This window comes from Lonchura striata, chromosome 5, assembly GCF_050655825.1.
Source record: "Lonchura striata isolate lonStrDom1 chromosome 5, ASM5065582v1, whole genome shotgun sequence".
In the NCBI taxonomy this organism is placed as follows: domain Eukaryota; kingdom Metazoa; phylum Chordata; class Aves; order Passeriformes; family Estrildidae; genus Lonchura; species Lonchura striata.
This window is the reverse complement of record NC_140707.1, coordinates 70,631,884-70,647,708: the sequence shown is the minus strand read 5'-3', so window position 1 is coordinate 70,647,708 and position 15,825 is coordinate 70,631,884. Positions and strand designations below refer to the sequence as shown.

The window sequence follows — 15,825 nt, the reverse complement described above, 5'->3', positions numbered from 1 at the left end:
ATTATTTATCCATTTAGGGTTGAGAAAAACTCATTTTGGTCCATGGTCCAAAAACAATCCTTACATCTGTTAGTAGAACAGTGCAGTGTGTGGGCAGTGCTTTATCCTGACAGTTCAGCTGTGGGCTTGTCCCTTCCTCTGGATTTCTCAAATGAATTCTGTCTGCAACCCCAGTGCATCAGTAGAGATGTGGCCATGCAGATCCAATTATGTTAATTGCTGCCCTGCAGACCCAGAAAACTTCAGTTTAATATTTTTGAGGGACCAAGTCCTGTGAGAGGGAGCTGGGAAGGGGCTCAGCCTGGAGAAAAGGAGGCTCAGGGGGAAACCTGGATCTGCACAACTCCTGGTGCAGTCTGGAATCCGCTCCTAGGGAACAAGGGACAGGATGAGAGGGAATTAAAATGCACTGGGGGAGGTTTAGATTGAATGTTAGAGAAAATTTCCTCCTGGAAAGAATGGTCCAGCCCTGGCACAGCTGTCCAGGGAAATGGTGGAGTCCCCATCCCTGCAGGGATTTAAAAGCCATGGGGATGTGGCACTTGGGGACAGGGGTCAGTGGTGGCCTTGGCAGTGCTGAGGGGAAGGTTGGACTTGAACCCTGCATCAGAGGTCTGTCTCCTCCAAGCTAAAGGATTCAGTGGTTCTAAGTGATATAAAATTCTTAGGAGAGGAGTAAAGCTGTTCAGGGGTGCTGCAGAGTGGTCAGTGCAGGGTTCATCCTGCTGTGGATGTGTCAGTTCTGCTCCACCCCTGTGAGGGAAGGAGCCCAAACTCCTGTGGGTGAGCCCAGATCCATTTCTGTGCCCAGCCATCAATGGATTCACTGCCCAGCCACTCCATGCTGTCCCAGGAGAGAGATGCAGATCACAGGGTGGTTTGGGTTGGAAGGGGCCTTAAAAACATCTCATTGCACCCCTGCTGTGGGCAGGGCCCCCTTCCACCTTGATGGGAAGGGTGGCCTGAGCCTCAGTGCAGTGAGAGCCCTTTGGCATCTGTGGAAGGATGAAAAGTTTCCTGTGTATTTTCATTAATATTGGCTGCCCTATTGCTAAAGTTAAGCTCAGAATTCCAGTTGTGAGAGGGCAATTCCATACACACCAAAGAGCCATTTATTCACCAGGCACTGGTGTCTGAGGGGAAATGAAAAAACACAAATTCCAGCTTTTACCCAAAGCTTCCAACCAACTCATCCCCACAGCAGGAATAATTCCCAGTGGTGCATCCCAGGCACAGCTGCAGGAGGATCCCAAGAGGACTTGGACCCAGATGTGTCCCTGGGTGGGTGTTGTAGGTGTTTGTGCCATGCAGGGGAGTGAGCTCTGCACCCCCAGCCACCCATCCCTGGGTGTCCCATGGGACCCAGGGCTATGCTCTGGAGAGGGGTGGTGGCTCCACTCGTGGGATACTCCCCTGTTTTTACTCCCTGCTGGCCCAGTTTCCCATTCCCAAAGTTGACGTAGTGGGATGAGCTGCTGTAACGTTTCCTCTGCTCTCACAGGTCAGTGAAATGAGTTTAAAAATGCCAGCTGATAACAGAGAGGGAACATATTTTTGGTCACTCTTGCCTGCAGAATCTCTTAGGTTTGTTGGAAGGAGGTTGCCCATGGAAGCTGTGACTGCCCCATCTCTGGAATTGTCCAAGGCCAGGTTGGATGGGGCTTGGGACAACATGGCAGGGTGTGAAATTGGATCATCTCTAAGGTCTTTTCCAACCCAAACCATTCTGGGATCCTGTGATAGTTTGTTCCAGAGATTGGCTGGTTGGTCAGGTTGTCCTGTTTGATGACAATGGGGCTTTGTGTCCCCTGAGCTGTGATGCAGTTCCAGGTTACACCCAGGTAAGTGATAAAGGGAATTAATGCAGCAGCAGGAACAGTTCTGCTCCCTGCTATCAGTTTCCAAAGGGAACCCTCCCTGTTAAATGAGAGACAGGGAGATAAAATCACCGTGCCTGTGTTCCTGTCCTCTTCCCAACTTTCTCATGACAAGACAGGGAAGGGCTGTGTTGAGCAGCCCTTGGCACACCTCGGGTTTCATTTCAGGTCCTCCTCCTGCTGCCTGTGCAAGATCTTACCTGCTCTTGCACATTCATGTTCTTGTGATTAGGGGAGGGAATTCCTATAGCAATTCACCCCTAAACTCCTGCATCAGCTCGGTTTCATTCCAAGTGAGAACTAGGAACCTCCCAGTGTCCCTTCCCATCAGAATCACACATCACTCAAAGAAAGTAGTGCTGGTTTATGCCTGGTTAAAAGCAAATATGAAATTCATCCATTCTTGAAATCAATTCAGAAGATGACAAAAGACACTGGATTGAATTTGGGAATTCTTGGCATGAGTGGGGAATGGCATGAAGTTTTGCTAGGGTGAGTTTAGGTTGGATGTCAGAAAAGGTTCTTTTCCCAGAGGTGCTGGCACTGCCCAGGCTGCCCAGGGAATGGGCACAGCCTGAGGCTGCCAGAGCTCCAGGAGTGCCAGGGATGCCCAGGGTGGGATGGTTGGGGTGTCTGTGCAGGGCCAGGAGCTGGACCCAAAGATCCTTGTGGGTCCCTTCCCACTCAGGGTACTCTGTGACACCTCTGGCTCATGAATGCAGTGCTGTCCTGGGGCAGATCCATGCTGAGAACCCCAGAAGTGTGTGCTGACAAGGGCATTTTGTCAGGATGCTCCACTTTTCTGAGCTGTTAAAGGATAAGTAACCCTGTAACCCTGTGCTGTGGTGCCTTTTCAAAGGAACGTGCTTAATTTGCACAATGTGAAATCTTCACATTCCAGTGCTTTCTTTGTGTGACAGAAATGGTTCAGAGGGATTGTTTCCAATTTGCCTGTGTTCCCTTCAGTTACAGGCAACACCCTCCAGCAAAGAGAAGGTGGCAGAATATCACAGTTTAAATTCACTTAAAGTGGGGAAAATTACTGCTTTAATACCCTGGTGCTGCTCTCACTGCTTGCCAAGCTCTGTAAAGCCAAGCTTTGCTGGCACTCCTCAAGGACACAGAGCTGTTGATCTTTTTTTTAAGGTTTTTTAATTTAGGTACTTCAAAGTCTCATCAACTTCCATGCCAGGCTTTCATTTCTGTATTTCTGCCTGGATTCTGTCCTGTTTTCCCCTCAGAAAGCAACACCACATCAACCTGGAACACTGGGCTGATCCCATTGCTGGCTCTGTGCTGCCACTGTCACCATCCTTGTCTTGATGCTCCTCTCCTGGGGCTCTGTCCTGGCTGGCAGAGTAGGGAGCTGCTAAAAGGAGAGTGGGAGTGGAGTGACATCAAGCAAAAACTCCTCTGAGTGGGTCAAAAAAAATAATATATATAAGGTGTTGGAAAAACGAGCTTTTGAGTGTTGTGTGAAAGCAAAGCTCGATGAGGTTCCTCTGGATTTGGCTCTTGGTGCTGGTAGCTGCCCCTCCACCATCCTGCTCATCACCAGAGGACTCTGCTGCTGCTCCACCTGCCCTGCAAAGCCCCTGGGAGAGGTGGCTGTGTCTGGTATTGATGATTTGTAACACTGACCTTGATTAAAAAAAAATGGCAAAATCAACATTTTAGTGACAGGTGGTGCTGCTGGGAGAGGTTGTTAGAACCTTTGCACAGCCATTGCACTGTCCAAGCTCTGGCTGCTGCAGGGAGAACACGAGCACAGGAGGTTTCCATCAGCCCTGCTCAGTGTAAGGGTTCACAGCAGGGTGGGTTTCTGTGCTCTGCAAAAATCTGCTGCAGAAAAGAAGGAAAAGGACTCCTCCAAAGCTCTTCCATTTCCCTCTCCCCTTGTTTCCTGAGATCTGCCAAAAGTCACCCCTTGAGGCTGGATTTAATCATCCTAAAAGTGTTTCCCCACCTCAAAGATTCTGGGATTGCTGTGTAATAAAGTTGCTTTCAGCTCTTCAGAGTGGTTGGTACTGAGGCTTTCTGCAGGGTGAAGCTGTCCTGGCTTTCTTTGCCCTTCTTGTTTTTCCCAACCCCATGTGCTCAGTGTGGGGTCACACAGGGATTTTGCTCTCCTTATGGAGCATCTGTCCCAGACACAAGGGGGGTTTTCCCTGTCCTCAGTGAGGATTGCATGAACTGATGAAATCCCTTCCTTCAGCACAGCACTGTTCTGTTGTAAATGTAGGTGAACTTAATGGGAAGAAATGGTGGTGTCTGACTCAATTCAGAAGGTTGAATTATTTCTTTAGTATCACTATGTTAAAATACATGAATATACTACATAAAAGGAGGATATTAAAACTATATACTACTTTTTTCTGACTCTAACACAACTCATTACACTCTCTTGAGAGTCTAGACTCAGGTGGATTGGATTGGCCATCAGGCTCAAACAATCCTCACCACAATTTAATTCATCACTCACTCTAGGTAAATAATTCTCTCAACACATTCCACATAGGAAAAAACAAGGAGCAGAAATAGAAATTGTTTTCTCTTTCATTTCTCTCTGTGCACCTCTATGAAAAATCTTGAGAGGGAGAGAAATGTGCTTGCTACACTATTTTTTAGGCTGGAGGAGTTTCTGGAGGGGTTGGCTGGGCAAGCACAGAGGGTGGGCAAGAAAAGCACCAAGGTCTTGGATTTTGATGGCAACAAGCCATGGGGGCCTTTGGCCCCACCTGCACCAGCATTTGGGGTCACTGTGGGCATTTCTCCTGCAGTTATTTAATAATATTTTGCATGAAGGATGCTCCATAAAGGCCAAGCTGCAGAGGAGGATGGAATTTCTACGAAGTTCAAAGCCAGGGGGAGTGTGAGGACTTTTGTAAAATCTCTGTTGACACAAATTGCTACAAGCCTCATTTAACTCTGGAAAAGCAACTTCTGCTCAGATCTGAGTGTCAGCCTCCAAGTGCTCCTCATTTCCTCACCTTTAATCCTATAAAAGCTTCAAGCTTTAGCAGGGTTTTGCTCATCTACAGCCTCAGCATGAGAGGCTGGGTGAAGATTTTTGGGGTGGACTTGCAGCTCTCCTAGTGCTGCCAGAGAAGGAGGGGATGGGGTGAGCTGCAGTTTGGTGTTGTCCAGCAGGAGGAGGAGGAGGAAGCTTCAAAGGCAGGAGTTCTGCCTTGGTGCTTTATAAAAAGAATAAAAGGAAGGTAAAGAGAGCAAGCCCAGTCTTGCTGGTACACATGAGACTCCGTGTGAGCAGCAGGGGTGCTCCTTAGCCACTGATTTTCCTTTCTTTGCCATCGAACTCGAGTTGCTGAAGTTCTCAACCTTCCTCTGATGGAATTTTTCCCCAGTGCAAAGAGATTTTTGGGGAGGGGGAGATGGTGATGCAGCCAAGGAAGCTCTGGGATGAACCACATCCCCAAAAAGGCTGCAGGAGGAGGAGGAGGAGGAGTGGGGTGTTGCTATAGGACACGAGAAAGCACAACAGGAGCCACTGCAATATCAAGGTAAAAAAGAAGAAGGTTTATTTTCTGACTCCAACTTTTATACTTTTCCAAAGGTGACAGTGGATTGGAGAGTGAAGGTGCCACCTCTCCAAAGACATTGGACAAACCACCAGTACATCAATTTCCTCCACCCCCACGAAGGAATGCAAAATAATATATTGTTTATAGAAAACGTGTGGGAAAGTTTTCTAACAGAATGTAAACTCAGAAGGCTTTAGAAAATCTTAAGAATCAGGGCGACAGTGGGGCTATTCAATCCCTGCTCTCAGAAGTCCTGGAATGATATTGCTCAAGTCACACAGGAGATTCCCATTGCCTGATTTTGCTGTGTTGTCCTTTTTTATTGCAAGGAGAGTCAGAGGTGACTCAGCCACAGGAATTCGGGGCTGGAGCTGCAGTGACACCTCAGGAAGTGCCATGAGGGGCTCTGTTGGAACTCAAAATGTCTCTCAGACATTTTTAGAGGTTCCAGGCCTTGGTCAGAAGTATTTTAGACCCTGGCAGGCAGCTGGAAACAGCTGTGATTTTGGGTTTGAGCCATGGAATGAGTTACCAACTTTGAAGGTGGAACAAGCAGTCACAAAGGGTTAGATAGGACAGTAAAAGTAGTTACAAAACAGAGGGGAAATATTTTTAGTATTGTACAGGGGAGTTTTAGCACCTGTACAGGGGGGTTTTTACTTTGTACATGGGGGTCAGAAGTTCTAAGATGGAGGAAGGTGGGCTGATCCTGTTCTTCCTCCTTCTTCTTCCTCACCTCCATGTTCTTGGTGATGTTGGCACTCACAGGTTGGTTTAGAGTAGAAAAGCACTTTGTAATATAGGTAGTAGGTATTGGGGAAAAACTATAAACATGTAATATGTAATATATCATATAAAAGATAGCAGCAGCCCTGGTGGGGAGAGAAGAAGAAGAGGACAGCAGACAGAGAGGAAGTCAGGGTGTGTGTGTGCCTCTACCTGAGCTGTGAGCAAACCACAGCAGCTCGAGGAGAAAATCTTTTAGATAACTCACAATAAATTGCCTTGAGACCAAACAACAAGAGCCTGAGCAGTTTTTCTTTGGAAGCACGGCTTGGAGGAGGAATTTCACCACCACACGGGACCCCTGAACCAGGCTGGGGTTCTCACAGGGCTCCATGAAGGCTCCTCGAAGCCTCATCCCCAGCCCTGAGCGAGGAGGGGATGCTGTCACAGCTCCCAGCCTGGCAGGTTGCACAGGCAGGGATGGTGGGCTGGATTTAGCACTTGAAAATCAAGCACGGCCCCCCTGGCAGATCTGCAGCCCAAACATTGCACTCTGTGGGTGCTGCCAGTCCCACTCACGTCGGGCCACGGGAATCACAAGGCAGGGAAATGTGGCTGTGGGCTGCTCTGCTCTGGGAAGGGAAGCGGATCTCTCACGCCGTGGAGCTTCCTGCCCTCTAGATTGGTTTCCTCCAATTAATTTACCATCAGGAAAAGAGGAGCAGATTTCTGGCTATTATGTCCCATTGAGCAGTGTGAAAATACCGTTTTAAAGTTATTTAACCTTTTGGAGATCAATTCTCTATTGCAGTGTGGTGTTTTTCCACAGCCCTGTTTTTTCCAGCTGCAGTGAGGAACTCCAAGCTCCCCCAAGCAGACCCAGCCACTGTCAGATATCCTTTGGCTCTTGCCTTTGGAGAAATGCTGGGAATTCTAAAATGGGGAAAGCAGCTCGTGCTCGGAGTGTTTGGCTGCAGTGAAGGGCAAGTTGAGAGCACATCCCCCAGAAATGGGGTGGTCTCGTGGCTGATCCACCTCCCTGGGTCCTCCCTGGGTTTGCAATTTGGGGCTTTAAGTCATCCATGGTACCAAGGAGGGTTTTGTTTTACTTTGAGGGCTCTCTAAAGTAAATAAGATACTTGGGAGTGTTTTAAAAAAATCAAACCCACGGAATATATTGATTTTTGAGGCATGACTAATTCTTCAGGCACTTTGGAAGAGCCAGGGTTGCATGGCCAGGCATCAGGAGGCTGTGAGGGAGATCTGGGCCTTGCATCTCCCTCCAAGCCGGGGTGGCCCAGCCCTGCTCTGCTGACTCCTGGCAATAAAACAACTTTCCACGCCCCTGGGTCACAGGGAGAAGAATTGTGAAGCTCAGTGGCCACACTTTGGTGTCCCTGTGTGTCACCATGGGATGACTCAGAAGAGAAACGTTGCTGGCTCTGTGTGCAAAGGGCTCCAGCAGCCACGCCGAGGACGCTGAATCACGGAGCCGTGGCACTGGGTTGGAAGGGACCTTAAAGGCCTTTTTGTTCCAGGGGCAGGGACACTTTCCACCAGATCACGCTGCTCCAAGCCCCATCCAACCTCACTCATCATCCTTGCTGCAGCTTGGTTTATTTAAATTAATTACATATTTAAATATTTAAATAAATAAATAAAATGTATGAACTATAGACATATTATATAATAGAAATATATTTTATTATATAGAAATAATAAATATCTATAATATTTTATATTACAAATGTATAAAATATTCACAATATGAATATATTATTGATATAGCAAATATAGTATTTAATAATAATATATATAATAAAATATTATATACTATATATTTTATAATATATAATATATAATATATAATATATAATATATCATATATCATATATCATATATCATATATCAATCATATATAAAGTAAAATATATACTATATAATGTATATTATACATTATACATTATACATTATACATTATATATTATACATTATATATTATATAATATATAATATATATTATATATTATATATTATATATTATATATTATATATTATATATTATATATTATATATTATATATTATATATTATATATTATATATTATATATTATATATTATATAATATATATTATATATTATATATTATATATTATATATTATATATTATATGTTATATGTTATATGTTATATGTTATATGTTATATGTTATATGTTATATGTTATATGTTATATATTAATATTATATGTTATATATTAATATTATATGTTATATGTTATACATTATGCATTATATATTATACATTATATATTATACTATATAAAAATTTAAATAATTCCTTATTTAAATTAAGGCATTAATTAGTCCTGGTGTTAACTTCTGTATCCACTGACTCTTGGTCAAATATTTTTCTTTATCATCATGTTTTGGGTTGGACTCGATGATCTTTGAGATCCCTTCCAGCCTAGTCATTCTGTGAATTCTGAAAATATAAACCTTAGGGCACTTGTGCAGGAAAATAAACAGGCCAATCTTTTTGGTCAATGTTTGAAGCAAAATCTTTTAAATAAGCAGAGTCGAACCAGAGGAATTTATACTAGGATTAATCAGAGCCAAAGCCAACATATTTTTGCCTTTTTTTTTTTTTTTTTTTGGATATCAGCTGCAGCTGAGCTGCTGGCTAAAAGCAGCACTTTGTACCTCTGTGATGACACCAATAATTAGAGGGTGAGTCCCTTAGTAACCCTTGGCCAGCCCTGAATTGGTCAGGGAGGTGGATTAGATGCTCATTGTGGGTGTCTTCCTACCGAAATCCTCTCTCCTGTTTGATTCTAATCCATTCCATTCTAATTCCCTTCCTTTCTTTTCCTTCCCTTTCCCTTCTCCCAGCAGCACAGTGCAGCAGGTCAGGATTTCAGCACAAAACCACTATTTTCTTTTCCATTGGAGCCCATGGAGCAAAGCAGAGATGATTCACCCTCAACCTCAAATAAAATCGGGCTTGTTGAAATTCCAGCTGCCTCCAGCAGCTTCCCAGAGCCCATCCTCTGCCTCGGGTGAAAACGAAGGACAAAATGTTCACCATTTAAAATCCAATCGGTGTTTTACCAGCTGCGCTAAAGCTGGGGGGATGGAGCCGTGAGCCGCACGGGCAAACATCTGGCGAGGAAGAACATCTGGCAGCGGCTGCAGGCGGGCGGGGCAGGGAGACGGGAACTGTGGGAACTTTGGGTTTGCTTTGGGGTCTCGTGTGGTGGTGAAGTCTCTCCTCTAAGCTGTGCTTCCAAAGAAAAACTCTGCAGCCTCTTGTTGTTCGGTCTTAAGACAATTTATTGCTAATTATTTAACAGATCGTGTTCTCGGGCTGCGGCTGTTTGATCAGCAGCCCAGGCAGGGATGCACACACTCCTGACACCCTGACTGGTGTTTTCTTCTTCTCTCTCCTCACTTAGGGCTGTTGCTATCTTTTATAAGATATATTACGTATAACATGTTTACAATTATTTCTCAATATTTACTACTTATATTATTAAGTGGTTTTTTTTTTTACTTTAAACCAATTTGTGAGTGCCAACATTACTAAGAACATGGAGGTAAGGAAGAAGAAGGAGGAAGAACAGGATTAGCTTACTTTCCTCTATCTTAGAAAGAACATGGAGGTAAGGAAGAAGAAGGAGGAAGAACAGGATCAGCCCACTTTCCTCTATCTTAGAACTTCTGACCCCCATGTACAAAGTAAAAACCCCCCTGTACATGTGCTAAAACCCCCTGTAAAATACTAAAAAATTTCCCCTCTACTTTGTAACTACTTTTGCTATACTATCTAACCCTTTGTGACTGCTTCTTCTACCTTTAAAGTTAGTCATTCATTCTATAGCTCAAACTTAAGACATTTTGAGTTCCTACAGGGAAGCGCCGTGTGAGGAAAACCGCGAGAAAAGCCCAATTGTCTCTGTTAGCATCCTCCGGGGGGGATGCAGCGCTGCCGAAGGGAGCCACGCCGCGGGTGGGCGGTCACGGGTGTCCCCAGCGCCGGGACCGCCCCGAGGCGTCCCCGCCCCCGGGCGGCTCCAGAGCAGCCGCGGAGCCGCCGCACGCCGGTGAGGGATGCGGGGGAATCCCGGGGGGAACGGGGGGATAAAGCACAGGAATGCTCGGAGGGGAAAGGTTCGGGGTGCTCCGGCGGCCTGGGAGGGCGGGGTGGGAGCTCCGCGGTTTGGGGCGCACGGGAAGCCCCGGCTGGTTCGAGGGGTGATGGAGGCACCGTCACTGCGGGGAGCTCCACGGGTGTTTGCGACTCGCGGGGGGCTGCACAGCCCTGCCCGTGCCCCCAAATCCTTGCGGGGTGAGATAGAAGCCCGTTATAATAAGTTGGCATTGGAAGACAGAAGATACTGCCTGGACTTTGTAAGAAATGCTTTTTAGTATCACCCGTCTTTATTTTTCTGTTCTGGCAGTTGCGTTTAGGAGTGAATAGGTTTGAGTTCTGCAGGAATATCACCGAAGGGGAAAGAACTGGTGTTTCTTTCCCAAATAGAAATCTTTTTCTGCTTAATGTGAACATAGGGAATGTTTGGGGTCAGCTCTGGGATGCTCCCTGCAGCTGATCCTGGGCTGAGACAGAGAGAGCTCAGGTAAACTCGAGCTCAGCTGCCCAAATGCTGCTGGAAATCAGAGCTCAAGTACTCCATGAGGAGTGGATGAAGGAGCTGGGAAAGGGGCTCAGCCTGGACAAAAGGATGTTCAGGGGGGACCTTCTCACTCTCCACAATTCCCTCACAGGAGGATGGGTCTGGGAGGGATTCAGGCTCTGCTCCCCGGGAACAAGAGACAGGATGAGAGGAAATGGTCTCATGCTGCACTAGAGGAGGTTTAAGCGGATATTAGGGGAAATTTCTTCATGGAAAAGTTTGTCCAGCCCTGACACAGCTGCTCAGGGCGGTGGTGGAGTCCCCATCCCTGGAGGGATTTAAAAGCCACGTGGATGTGGCACTTGGGGACTCAGTGCTGGGGGAATGGTTGGGCTCCATGGGCTTAGAGGGCTTTTCCAGCCCCACTGATGCTGTGATTCTCTGCAATCCAGCGCTGGGGCACTGCTGAAAAAGTGGGAGAAAAACAGATAACCCAGAGGGCATTTCCAGAGCTCCGGGAGCTCCAGCACTGCAGTGACAGAGAGGAGGTGACACCGGGCTCCATGCCTGGCTGCAGAGGATTAGTGGGGTTTGGGGACTTTAGTTACAGACTCCAAAACTGTCCAGACATGTCCCCAGATCTGTCTGGGGGACACAAGGGTCTGGCCACCTTGTCCCAAGGGTGCCTAAGGGCATAAAACTTGGGGTTTGCTGCTCCCTGAGGTGTTCCAGGGGGATCATGCAGGACGTCCCCTGGAGCAGCACAAGGAGCACACCATGGAGCACACCTGACCTGGCTGTGTGTGCACCCCAAACTCTGGCTTTAGAAAGAGCCCAGAAGGCAAATAAAAGCTTTGGGAGATATGGGCTGCTCAAACACTCTGGATTCTGCTGGGAAGGCTGCCTTAAAAACCCCATGGGCTCAGGAGAATGATTGTTTTGCAGGAAGAGAAGCGATTTGCTAGCTGTGAAACTTGGGGGTTTGTTACTCCTGAGGCAGGGCAGCCACACCTCCTGCAAGCTTTGTGCATCCGAATGTTTCTTTCAAAGAGAATTTGCCTTCTCTGTTTTAAATTTGGATTTTTTTTTTTCTTCTTTTCCCTCGTTTCTGGCTCTCCCTTTTTCCTTCTCTTATGAATGCTCCCTTTGATGGGAGGAACCCAGCTCGGGCTATTCCTGAGCACAGGCAGGTGTGTGTTTGCTGCGTGTTTTGTGGACTCACAAAACTTGCAAAGCAGCTTTTATCTGGCCCGGAGCCGCTGTGTCCCTCCCACGGTGCCCTCTGGCTGGAATGGGACAGTTGTGATGTATGGGAGAGGAAAGGGGACCTGGATGGGTGGCTGCCACCCTCCCCTGCCCATTCCAGGCCGTCCCAAGTGTCACAGGGTGGCTGCATGTCCCCGATGTGCTGCGCTGGATTTGCAGCTCCTGGCTGATGCTGTGCCTGCATCCCCCAGGGATCCCATTTGGTTTTTTTTTTTAATGGAAATGGAAATCCTGGATGGTGCCTCAAGGCTGGGGAAGTGGATAACACTGGGAGTGTTGTAAGCTCGGTGGTGGATTTCCTCCCGAGGGTGGCTGGGCTGGTGCTGGAGCTCACCCTGGGTCAGGGGTGGTTCTGTGTGGTGGAAAAGTCTCTCCTCCAACCCGAGCTTCCAAGGAAAGGCTCAGCAGTCTCTGTTGTTGGTCTCAAGGCAGTTTATTGTGAGTTATCTAAAAGATTTTCTTCTGGGGCTGCTGTGGTTTGCTCAGAGCTCAGGCAGAGGCACACACACACCCTGACATCCTCTCTGACCCCGACTGCTTCTTCTCTCCCACCCAGGGCTGCTGCTCTCTTTGATATGGAACATTATGGTTACAGTTTTTCCCCAATACCTACTACCTATACTAATGGTGATTTTCTATATTTTATATGGTACATTATGTGTTACATGTTTATAGTTTTTCCCCAATACCTACTACCTATATTACAAAGTGATTTTCTACTCTAAACCAATCTGTGAGTGCCAACATCACCAAGAACATGGAGGTGAGGAAGGAGAAAGAGGGAGGACAGGACAGGCCCAAATCCCAAATCGATCTTAAAACCTCTGACCCCCATGTACAAAACTTAAACCCCCCTGTACAGCACTCAAAAACTCTTCCCTCTACTTTGTAACTACTTCTACTATAATATCTAAACTTTTTTGACTGCTTGTTCTTCCTGCAAGGTTGGTAAATCATTCCATGTTCAAACTCAAAATCACAGCTGTTTCCAGCTGCCTGACAGGGTCTCAAATGCTTCTGACCAGGGCCTGGAACCTCCAAAAATGTCTGAGGGACACTTTGAGTTCTGACAGGCTGGATCCACCCCGAGCATTCAGGCTGCTCACAGCAGTGCCTCCTGTTTATCCCACAGGTGTTGGACAGGATTTCTTCTCTGGCACCACAGCTGTCAGCTCTGCTGAGCAGGTACGTGATGGCAACTCAGCAATTCCCATCACTTGCCACTCTGAACTGTAATTCCCTCAAAAATTCTCTGGTTTTTGGATGGGGCAGGTTAAGAATGACTGATGCTTCCTTTTTGTTTGTTTGGTTTTTTTTTTTAGGAAAAATGTCCGACGGTTTCTCTGTAAGTATGGATTTCTTTAAAGAACCGTGGGGGCTCTGGCTGTGGCCTTGAAGCAGAGACCTTGGGCTGGGATGGGAGGGAACAGGTCCTTGCTAAGCTGCTCAATCCCCAAAACCTCTGTGGTTCTGTCAGCAGTGTTCTGGACAAGCCCAGGGAGCAGCTGAGAGCTGAGCTCCTGCCCTTGGCCACGCTGCAGGCTACCAAAGGTGGACTTTGGAGACCTCAGTGTGATCCCAGCAGGAATCTCCCCCAGCTGACCTTTGTCCTCTCCTCTGTCCCCAGTTATCTGATGCCTTGGCCAACAGCAACAACCCGGCCCCCTGTGCCCCCCCAGCCCAGGGCTGGCCCTCCTGGGGGAACCAACCAGCAGCTCCTGGTGCCTTCCCAGGGTATCCTGGGGCACCTGGAGCCTATCCTGGAGCACCAGGAGCCTGTCCTGGGGCACCAGGAGCTTATCCTGGAGCACCAGGAGCTTATCCTGGAGCACCAGGAGCATACCCTGCAGTACCAGGAGCATACCCTGGAGCACCTGGAGCTTATCCTGGAGCTTATCCTGGAGGACCAGCAGGACCAGGAGCATATCCAGGAGCACCTGGAGCATTCCCTGGAGCTCCACCAGCAACGGGGCCGTTTCCTGCCCCAGGACAACCATCCAGTGGCCCTGGATCTGGGCCTTCTGCTCCTCAGGCAGGACCAACTCCTCCTCAGGGAGGACCAACTCCTCCTCAGGGAGGACCAGCTCTTCCTCAGGGAGGACCAACCCCTCCAATGGTAATGGCTCCATCATTATGAGGGTTTCTGTGTCCTCGGTGGCTGATTTTGCTTGGCCACAGGAGGGGCCTGGGGCTGGCTGTCCCCAGGGGTGGCACTAGGCCTTTGATATGATTTTTTGCTGACACCAAATTCCTGTTGTCTCCCAGAAAGTCCCCTTTGAGCTGCCCCTGCAGGCAGGACTCATCCCTCGGCTGCTCATCACCATCACTGGGACTGTGAACCCCAACCCAGACAGGTACTGGGGGGTCCAGCTCCGAGGGTGGGGGGGCTTCCATGGGGCACAGCTGGGTGGAGCAGGGGGGCTGGAATTTGCTTTCCATTCCTGAATAACCCTTGCCTGGTGTAATATCAAATATTACACCAAACAAACGTGTAAATGCTCTGTTGTTGCTCTGTGGGGTTTCCTCTCTGCTATTTTTGGGAAGTTCTGTCACAGAATTAGGGGAATTCTGAAACAGAATTTTTGTAGCAAAAGCAGCAATTCCATTATTGTTTTTGCAGGTTTTCACTGGATTTCAAGAGAGGGAATGACGTTGCCTTTCACTTCAACCCCCGCTTCAATGAAGACTTCAGGAAAGTCATTGTCTGCAATTCCATGTTTCAAAATACCTGGGGGAAGGAGGAGAGGACTTCCAAGTTTCCATTTGAAGCTGGAAAACCCTTCAAGGTACCGGAAAAACCCATCCCAGCTCAGTCTCAGTGCCCCAGAAGCAGTGAGAGGGTTTGGGCAGCAAGACCTGTGTAAGGACAGTGATGCTTTTGCACAGGAATCAGCTCCCAGGGGTGTTGCTGCTGCTTTTTCCCAGCTCTTCTGACCCCTCCTGCAGCTCCAGCTGCCCAGGGCATAACTTCTCCCCCCTTCATGGATTATGAAACCCTCCTTATTTACACTGTTGTTGTGCAGTGGTTGGACAGGTTTCTGTAAGATGTTTTCCCCGCTGGCAGCTCCTCACGAGGTGTGTTTTCCTGCAAAGGAGGGTCACAATGTGGGAGCCTTGCTTTGAGGGACTGGCACAGGGATGAGGAGGCAGAAACTGGGCTGCAACACGGAGGAGGGAGAGCACAGGAGAGTTTTGGGAAGGCAAAGGTCGCTGGTGTTGCAGCTGAGCTGCTGCACCAGCTCCTCCACATGCCCCAGGGCTGGACTCAGTGGCAGCAGCCTCCAGCCAGTGCCAGCCTGCTCGGGTGTGTGGCTTAAACCTTCTCCTGGAACAAATCCAGCAGGGTTTTGGGGCTGATTTGGGGTTTTTATTGCAGCTCCAGGTCCTCTGTGAGACAGATCACTTCAAGGTGGCCGTGAACGACGCGCACTTGCTGCAGTACAACTTCCGCGAGAAGAGGCTGAACGAGGTCACCAAGCTCTGCATCGGGGGGGACATCGCCCTCACCAGCGTCCTGCCCACCATGATATAACCAGGGGAGCTCTGGGCAAACTCTGAGTCCTGTAGGGTGTGACACAAGTGCCTTCTCACCACGTCACTGTGAGGTAATAAAACATTTGACCTGTAAAATTTGGTTTAATAGTATCTCGAAAGACACGACGCGCTCCGGGCAAGCTGAGTTTTGATGTGGAGAGCTGAATTCCTGCTGTAGAGACAGCAAGGAGGAGTTTGATTTCTGTGGAGGGGAGCTTGGGAAAGCAGCCTGTGGTATTCTGCCCCTG

At 47.9% G+C, this 15,825-nt stretch overlaps 1 protein-coding gene across 6 annotated transcripts; it reads left to right on the top strand.

Annotated features, from left to right (window-relative positions):
• The first annotated feature begins 5,149 nt into the window (after positions 1–5,149).
• Positions 5,150–15,673, top strand: LGALS3 (galectin 3). 6 transcript variants are annotated; one of them, XM_085581015.1, is made up of 7 exons: positions 5,150–5,398; positions 13,176–13,228; positions 13,366–13,388; positions 13,671–14,159; positions 14,309–14,397; positions 14,664–14,829; positions 15,420–15,673. In XM_085581015.1, exons 3-7 carry the CDS (start codon positions 13,371–13,373, stop codon positions 15,573–15,575), a joined length of 918 nt encoding a protein of 305 aa, XP_085437141.1. In that variant the 5' UTR covers positions 5,150–5,398; positions 13,176–13,228; positions 13,366–13,370; the 3' UTR covers positions 15,576–15,673. The 6 variants fall into 6 exon arrangements, with proteins under 6 accessions (XP_085437141.1, XP_077639886.2, XP_085437143.1 ...); XM_077783760.2 differs by lacking the exon at positions 5,150–5,398 and adding an exon at positions 10,219–10,246; XM_085581017.1 differs by lacking the exon at positions 5,150–5,398 and adding an exon at positions 10,219–10,246 and having other exon boundaries at positions 13,069–13,228.
• The last annotated feature ends 152 nt before the right edge of the window (positions 15,674–15,825 follow it).